The sequence below is a fragment of the Myxocyprinus asiaticus genome, chromosome 50 (genome assembly GCF_019703515.2).
Source record: "Myxocyprinus asiaticus isolate MX2 ecotype Aquarium Trade chromosome 50, UBuf_Myxa_2, whole genome shotgun sequence".
Classification (NCBI taxonomy): Eukaryota; Metazoa; Chordata; class Actinopteri; order Cypriniformes; family Catostomidae; genus Myxocyprinus; species Myxocyprinus asiaticus.
In genome coordinates, this window is record NC_059393.1 from 16,145,038 (window position 1) to 16,154,452 (window position 9,415).

Here is a 9,415-nt window from a genome sequence, read left to right on the forward strand (position 1 = left end):
AATTGTATTGGGAAGAATAGCACCTTGACAGTGGGACAACCAGAACATTTATTTGTGGGTTGGTGCTGTTTTGACGGCACGAGGGGGACCTACACAATATTAGGCAGGTGGTTTTAATGTTGTGGCTGATCGGTGTATATACTATATATATACTGTATATGTATATATACATATACATATATAAATATATACACACACACTATATACTGTTTTTTATTAAATAAAACAGAAAAAAAAAATTCCAAACTTTTAAATAAATAAATAAATGCTCTGGTTGTCCCACTGTCAAATTCTTAACTATTTTAATTAATGCAAATGTTTTTAAAACAGGTATGAGTCATGAGAACACGTGGATTGGTCTGAATGACAGGATGGTGGAAGATGACTTCCAGTGGACCGATAACATGGATCTGGTGAGAGTGCTATGTTACATAATAAACAAGACCGTTAAAAAGCTTAAGACTAATAGTCTTACGAACATGTTTTGTGTTAAAAAAACCTCAATCATAACTGACTCGAGAGACACTTTTAAAATGTAAAGTTCTTTTTAACTTGACACAGCATCTAAAAAATGTGGCGCTACAGCACGGGATGCGGCGCAATAGTCAAAGACATCTGTCTAGCCAATGTTTACTTAGAAAAACACTTGAAAAACAGCACAGATGGACACAAAAATGCATTCAGTGTGAAAGGTTAACATGCTTTATTAAATCAGATAATGTAGTAAACATAAATGAATTAATTAACTAATGCAAAAACAGTTACACGTTTTTCCTTCGATTTGTTCTCATACACAGTTCTTTTATAACATCTGTCCTTGTACATATCAGTACAAGTAGCAGAACGTACAATTAATCACTTATGGCTAATCACAGTATGGTAATGCAGCGAATATGCTCAGATGAATTATGCAAATGGTAGCACAAGTCTCTATTTTTCAAACAATTTATGAGTCAAACAAGTTTATACAATGAGAAGAATATATCAGAGCCATTTGGTGTCTCTAGAAACCCATTTGTAATGCATTGGATATGTAAGATGCTACACAAAATACCTAGTAAAGCCATGGGATTGGATTTAGCCCTGAAATATCCGTTTCCTCCTCCAGCAATATGAGAACTGGAGGGAGAACCAGCCGGATAATTTCTTTGCAGGCGGAGAGGACTGCGTGGTGATGATCTCCCATGAGAACGGCAAATGGAACGACGTGCCCTGCAACTACAACCTGCCCTACATCTGCAAGAAAGGCACAGGTGAGAGCAAGAGAAAGTGGAGGCACTGGAAAAGAGGACAGACACTGTACTGCCTCGCTTTATACCGCTGTACTGTACCTGTAACTGTTTCCTCCAACACTGACCTCCTTGTTAACCTCTTCCAAACATCTTCATGTTCTTCTATCCCTGTATCCAAGACGCGTATTCCAAATTCATGTCATCCTTCATTTTGTCACTCTGAACTTGTCATGTCAGTTTGTAGGACTCCATTTTTGACATTTCCCTTTCAGTCTCTCTTCTCATGTCTTGCACCATCAGACAATGACCTCAACAATAACTGTCACTCATTTAGTTCTGATGAGAATCATCCTGGGACACGGTTGGGATTTTGATGGTGGGCTCTCGGAGGGCTTGACGGAGCCTCTATTTCTCTTCAGCCACTCTCAGCTGTCTTGCTGTGACACAATCTGTTCCACTCACACCTCCATGGACTCGTTAGACTCGTTTTGTCTGGCCATTTGCATATGAAGCAGACTGAGGCTATGGAATTCATCAGGTCAGTTTGCCCTTGCTAGATTTAAAGAGGCAACTTGGGTTCACAAGGGCCAACCGGAGAACAGGTCCATCATAGCAGACCTCTCAGGAGGCCCAGACTGAGACCTGCTTTGGAGAGCCAATAAAGCATGTTGCAGACTTCCCATTAAAATCCTGAACTACCTTTCATAATTTAACTCTCATTAAATATTAAAATTGTCTTAAATAGACAATTTAACTGTTAATCGCATCAACTTAATTACTACTGAAAGTGTTTGTTGGCAAAGGTTTTTTTTCTTTTATCAACAATAACATAGATGAGATGAAAAAGACGAATCATGACAATAATAAAAAAAGTTTTTAATTTACGTTTTAAATGACTTTAATCACCAGCTATTGTGTAATTGTGTCTACAACATAAATGTAATATTACAATTTACATCTGCACAGACAATAGCTGGGTTTCCATCCACATTTTTTTATGCACATGTAACCGGTCCTGCTCGATCCGCTCCGAGCGGGATTACATGCTAATGTGCTAACGTGCTAATGAGGAGGCTAAAGTCTACAGCCTCTAGTGTCAGTCGCTAATGTGCCTCTTGAGGCCAGGGAAGTGAAGTTTACACAGACCGCACAGCTATCACGTACCAGCTGGCTCCTGTTACACACAATTTGGGATATGGCATAAAACTGCTGGTGGAAACACCAAGATGTGAAAAAAAATCTCCAAAATGTGCATTAAAAACATATATGCTTGCTTAACATGGATACATTTTTTATTCAATAAACAGAAATGCACATAAACTATGATGGAAACACATTTACCGAATAAACTCCTATTGAATTTATTAGGAATACAAGATGTGCATCAAAAAAGTTATGTGACTGAATAACTCGTTCATCACTGGAATAACCAGTGGACCAATCATCGCATCTGAAATGTTGCTTTGGTCATCCTGAAATAACGGTGTCCTGAAAATACAAAGTAGTCAGTAGTCCACTAGTCAGAATGCGTAACTTGCGCTGTGAATACGCAGTTTCCTTTAAATGCGCTAGACGTAATGAAATATCCTAAACTGTAAATGGAGGAACTTACAACAGAGTAACTTATAAAAAGTAGCTTATACTTCGGAATATTCATTTTCTGCTATTATTTCAAGAGCTCAGGTTTTCAGGACAGTTTTCTCATGTTGTTTTATCATATTAAGCACATTAATTGTTAATAAGTAGTTTATACATTTAAAAAAATATTTGGTTAGTTCTGTTTTTTACATTTAAAAAAGAAAATAGTTAGTTCTGTTTAAGTTTCATTTAGCACATTATCGTCAACTAAAATGTTTGTTTTTTTGTCGACTAAAATTATAACATTTTAGTCAGAATAAAATTTACTGAAATGTATAAATATGCCATGATGAAATGTTGAATGAACTTAAAGGACATTTTCATCAAAAGACTTTGAAATTATGACTAAAATAAAAAAAACTGTGTGAAAATTAACATTGCTTGGCATCAAAATATAATAAAAAAAAATATTTATTTATTTCTTTTATGGCAGACTAACAACAATTTTTTGCAGTATGCTCTTTTCCATACAAGGAAAATGAATGGGCACTTGGGCCGTCAAGCTCCAAAAATGACAAATAAGCACCTTGAAAGTACCAGAAAATTTCACATTTAAATTGTTATTCACTGAAAATCTTTCCCTCCTCTGCAGTTCTCAAATCTCGTTAACATTTGTGCTCATTTGAAAAGTGACATGTCAAGAATGGTGTCGCACTAGGTTTGATGTCAGCTTCTGAACTATTCCTTCATTTTTTGGTGAACTATACCTTTAAAAATTCACAAAAGGTCTTATCATTACCAACATAAATCCATACTACCCTTGTTATTTTAACACATTGTGAATTGGGCTTAATTTTGGGCAATACAGATTACAGGAACAAAAGAGTGATTCGCTGTTCAGTTTTGCATATAGCCGTATGGCTGGTGCATGTACACAGCTCAGCCAGCTGTCATTTGCAAGACCACCTGGGAAAGATTTTTGACCACCTGCCTCCCTGTCTCCTTTTGTACACCTCCCCCAGTCATTTTTTCATACAGACTGTCACCTCAATTGTTTGTCCAATGCCTTCAGTAAAGTCCTAATACAATAATATAATCCCAATACAAATTCCTTAGGGGTAGTTCACCCAAAAATGAAAATTCGGTCATCATTTACTCACGCTCATTTTGTTTCAAACCCATATGACATTCATTCTTCTGCAGAACACAGTAGGAGAAGTAAATCAATATGTAACCCTCAGTCACCATTCATTCTTATGCTGAGCTAAAGGTTTTGCTGGAGATGAAGATGGCTGAATGTAAGGTGTTCTGCTCAAGCCCCAGGGCAATGTTGAATGCTGACTCTGAATCCCACGTCTATGTCCGTGTTATTGAATCACCTTGACTTTTGACTGCCAGCTTTTGACCAGCTTTGATAGTTGTATGAATGAGGCGTGACATCCTGGGGCATTCTGCTCTGTCCGTTCAATATGACAGCTTTATCATAAACTGCTCTCCCTCGTCCTCTGCAAATACCTTATGGTTCACCAAGAGGGAAATGGTTAACAATCACTTCAAACGCCCTAAGTTACCAATTGCATGTGGTAGTAATTCTGGTAACAAAATACACATCACATTATATGTGTCTCAGTAATCCAGAAGGAATGGATTCGGAGACACTTGTCTAATACAATGACATTCATACATTTTTAAGTGTGCCTTAAGTGTCCAAATACATTTTGGGGCCTCTGTATCTAAGTGAACAATGTGCATGTGTGCAGGAATGAGTATTGATTTATAGTCTGTTATTTATGATTTTTTTTATTGCTGAGTCTCAGTTTGGCTTGTGCAATCCCCCTCAATCATTTTAGTGCAAGAGCCAGTCTTCTAAGTGTGACATACTGTATGTCTGCTGTCCTCAGTACAGAAGGTCAGTGCTCGCTTCAGGATCCAAAATTAATTTTTTGCCACATAGGCCAATGGCTGGTGAATTAAGATTTTTTAAGGTTTTTTTGGCCATAATTATTTATTACTTTCCGCGAGACTCTATTTCGCATTATTGTTTTAAGTATATTTTGATATTACTGTATAGTGGTAATGATAAATATATTTGTTTCGTTTTTTTGTTTCAGTGCATATTTGTTTAGTATATTTTGTTGTCCTGACATATTTGTTTAGTTTATTTTGTTTTCCTTGCATATATTTTGTTTATTTTTCTTTCCATGCATATTTGTTTTGTTTATGTTTTTCGTGAATATTAGTTTAATTTTTGTTTTTCTTGCATGTTTGTTTCATTCATTTTAATTTCCATGCATATTTGTTTTGTTTATTTCGTTTTGTTTGCATATGTTTGTAATTTGTTTAGTTTTCCTTGCTTATTTGTTTTGTTTTTTTTTTTCATTTTCCTTGCATATTTGTTTTGTTTATTTTGGTTTCCTTACATATTTGTTTAGTTTACTTGATTTTCTTTGCATATTTGATTTATTTATTTTGTTTTCCTTATATATTTGTTCCATTTACTTTGTTTTCCATGCATATTTGTTTCATTTGTTTTGGTTTCCTTGCATTTGTTTTGTTATTTTGTTTTCATTGCACATTGGTATCCAACAGTGCAGGTGATTACGTGACTAACAACATTATATATAAGATGCTGTCTCTGTCTTTCAGTATAACTGCTTCTGTCACAAAAACATGAAGAAGACTCGTGATTTTGTTGCTTCGATTTTCATTTTGATGGCTTAAAGGAAATTCCCTCATCATTTACTCAACCTCAATTTGTTTTAAACCAGTATGACTTTCTTTTACACAATGAAAGTGAATGGTGACTGAGGCAAGCATTCTGCCTAACATCTCCAGCCCCCATCTCAAGAACTAAGAGGACACTGCAGGGATGAGTGTAATACAACACTCAACAGGCTGCAACCGACACCTGACTTCCCAGATCAATTCCAGCTCATATTGTCACTGATTAGGTGGCAATTCCTCCCCATACTGGGCAACCAATAACCTGCAGTTCCTCACCAGAAATGATCTGATTCTGAATGTGGTGTGAAATCCTACAAGGGTGTTAACAGAACTTCTTTGTCTGGAAGTCTTGATAAAGAAAATCTTGAGTAAATGGGGAAAGCTAAAGCACCAAGGCCATAAAGTCTTTGTTGGATTGAAGACAATAAACTCTTAGATCACAGGTCAGCTTTATGATGTTTTGCACCAAATGAACAAACTGAGTTGTACTGTGCCGAGCAGCATTGGATCGTAGGTTTGCTGTTCAAAGCACCTGAATACAGGTAGCTGTGTGCTGCAGGCTCTAATTGTTTGTGTCTGCCACTGATTGGTTCCCCGCAGTGTTTACTGGCCCACCACAACAAAAGAACAGACTCGACTCACAGCAGCTAAGGTTGCATCCTCAGTTGAGAGACAAGCCAAGTTTAAGTTCCAAGGGTGCCACCTAAAGAAAGAAAAATGAATCACAATAAAACAAGCTCTTTGAACCTGGTTAAAGGGAGAGGATAGTTCAGCCAAAAATGACAATTCTCTCATTTACTCACCCTCATGCCATCCCAGATGTGTATGACTTACTTTCTTCTACTGAACAAAAATTCAGATTTTTAGAAGATTATTTCAGCTCTGTAGGTCCATACATTGTAAGTGAATGGTGACCAGAAATTTGAAGCTCCAAAAATCAAAGAAAGGCTGCATCCGTAAGTAATCCGTAAGACTCCAGTGGTTAAATCTATATCTACAGAAGTGACATGATAAGTGTGGGTGAGAAATTTTGAAGTAATTTTTTACTATTAATTGTCCTCCCTGCCCGGTATATTTATACATTTACATTTATTCATTTGGCAGATGCTTTTATCCAAAGCGACTTACAAAAGAGGAATAATACATCATGAGCGATTCAACTTAAGGAGACAGTGGTATGAAAAGTGCTGCATTACAAAGTTTCACTAGCATCAGAATAGCAGTAATCAAGAAAGATTAGAGTGCAACGAGAATATATATAATTTTTATTTTTTATGAGTGCATGGTTAATTGCTCATAGAAAAGATGTGTTTTTAGCCATTTTTTTAAGACAGAGAGTGAGTCTGCTTCACGGATGGAGTTGGGAAGGTCATTCCATCAACGTGGTACAGTGAAACTGAAAGTCCGGGAAAGTGTTTTGGTGCCTCTTTGTGTTGGTACAACAAGGCGCCGCTTATTAGCTGACCGCAGGCTTCTGATGGGAATGTAGCTGTGCAGAAATTATTTTAGGTACGCTGGAGCAGACCCAGTGACTGTTCTGTATGTCAGCATCAGAGTCTTGAATTTGATATGTTCAACAACCTGCAGCCAGTTAAGAAAGACCAGGAGTGGTGTAACATGAGCTCTCTTTGGTTCATTAAAGACCAGACATGCTGCTGCATTCTGGATCATTTGCAGGGGCCTAATTGCGCATTCAGGGAGGCCTGCAATTAGAGCATTACAGTAGTCCACTCTAGTTATGACAATTGACTGAACAAGAAGTTGTGTGGCATGTTCAGGGAGGAAGGGTCTTTTTTCCCTGATATTGTAAAGTGTAAATCTACATGATCATGATGTCTTTGAGATGTGGTCTGTGAAATTGAGTTGGTTATTGATGGTTACCCCTAGATTTCTGACTGTTTTGGAAGGCTTTATTGTAGTTGAACCCAGCTGAATGGTGATGTCGTGTTCAACAGCAGGGTTGGCTGGAAAGACGAGGAGCTCAAACTTCGCTGGGTTAAGTTGCAGGTGGTGTTCTGTCATCCAGGCCGAGATCTCTGCCAAACAGGCCAGATTCGAGCAGTCACCGTGGTGTCATTGGGCTGGAAAGACAAGTAGAGCTGTGTGTCATCGGCATAACAGTGGTAAGAGAACCCATGTGCTTGAATGATGGGTCCCAGTGATGTTGTGTATATAGAGAAGAGAAGTGGCCCAAGCACTGAGCCCTGAGGTACCCCAGTAAGTAGCTGATGTGACTTGGACACCTCACCTCTCCAGGCTACATTTAAGGACCTACCTGAGAGATAGGACTTAAACCAGTCAAGCACAGTTCCTGTGATGCCCAGAGCAGAGAGGGTGGACAGTAGGATCTGATGGTTGACTGTGTCAAAGGCTGCAGAGAGGTCCAGTAGAATCAGGATGGATGATCTGGATCCTGCTTTCACCTGTCTCAGCGTCTCAGTGACAGACAGCAGGGCAGTCTCGCCACCTACCTACCCAGTAGGTAGCGATATGTATGAAGAATGTGAATCACCAAAAACAAAATAAGAAGAATGTGAAAGTGGAGATTTATAGTAAAAAAGGACTTAAATATTGACATTTCACCCATTTAACCTCTGGAGTTGTATGGATTACTTTTATGCTGCATTTATGTGCTTTTATACCTTCAAACTTTTGCGACCCAGACTCTCTCCTTTCTACTCAATCTTGGATACATCTGCATATAAATCTTCATTCGGTATACAAGATCATTTGCAACGCATTTTATTTCTGTAATCCCATAGTAAAACGGTACTTGGAAATTGGTTGCACGTGGTTTGGAGGGGAGTGGTTGAAAAATAAGAGGGCTTGGTAATGTAAGACGAAAAGGGATGTTATTTTAGACGCAGAGCATGTTACTACATTTTGCTGAAAGATTACGACAAATATTATGAAACATTAAGACAAACCTTTTTTTCTTTGGAATAACGTATACTAAAGTAAATCTTACAATAAGATCAGGAATATACAGTATATGATAAAAGTAAATATTTTATTTACTTTTATATGATATAGTAAATAGATTTTATTTTGACTTTAGAATTCATATTGATCCTAAATAATTGTCTTCCCAGTACTGTGTGGACCTCCACCAAATGTGGACAATGCTTTCCTGATTGGTCGGAAGCGCTCACTCTACGACATACACTCTGTGGTGCGTTACCAGTGCGCTGATGGTTTCCTCCAGCGCCACATCCCCACCACCAAGTGTCGTGCCAATGGCAAATGGGACCGACCTAAGATCATCTGCACAAAGTGTGAGTGACAATCAAGTGCTAATGCTACAACACACTGTATAATTTGCACAAGGAATGTACTTTTAATTTTTATATTGGCAACTAAGTGGGAGCAACCATACAGTTTGAACCACCTGATCACTCAGATGATGTTACCTTGGTCCGTTTCCTCTTTATTTACACTTCAGTCTCTCTTCTATCCCTAGCACGGAGATCTCACCGCTACAGGCGTCATCACCACAAGTCCCACCACGAGCGCAGAAAGCATAAGAGGCATGGATCAGGGGTTCTTCGAGGCCAACAGGAGGGTCACGGCCATTTCTAACCAAAAATCCCTTTGCCTGTACCTGTAAATCAAATGTCCTTTCCTAATATTTGATATCCAATGGCCTTTCACCTTTCCCCCTCTACGTCTGGATCAGTCTACCCGCATTACAATCAGAGGGGGTGCTGCCGGACCTCACAAGGACTACTACAATTTCACTTTTCTGTCTCATTCATTCTCTTTATCTGTTAATGTTGCATCTCATTTTCATGGATCCTTTATGAGCCTACAGATGAAAGGTCTTTCGTACCTTCAGTGTAGAAAACACTCTAGGTACCTGTTTATGTATTTTTACATAAACA

The 9,415-nt window shown here is 38.1% G+C and overlaps 1 protein-coding gene across 1 annotated transcript in view; it reads left to right on the forward strand.

The window, feature by feature from the left end:
- Window positions 1-9,213, forward strand: part of LOC127439051 (neurocan core protein-like) — a 106,076-nt gene extending 96,863 nt beyond the window's left edge. The window contains exons 11-14 of the mRNA XM_051695075.1: window positions 331-413; window positions 1,109-1,253; window positions 8,627-8,809; window positions 8,995-9,213. Coding sequence (XP_051551035.1) covers window positions 331-413; window positions 1,109-1,253; window positions 8,627-8,809; window positions 8,995-9,113 — 530 coding nt within the window. The 3' untranslated portion in view covers window positions 9,114-9,213. The remainder of the gene's footprint in view (window positions 1-330; window positions 414-1,108; window positions 1,254-8,626; window positions 8,810-8,994) is intronic.
- Window positions 9,214-9,415: the final 202 nt, after the last annotated feature.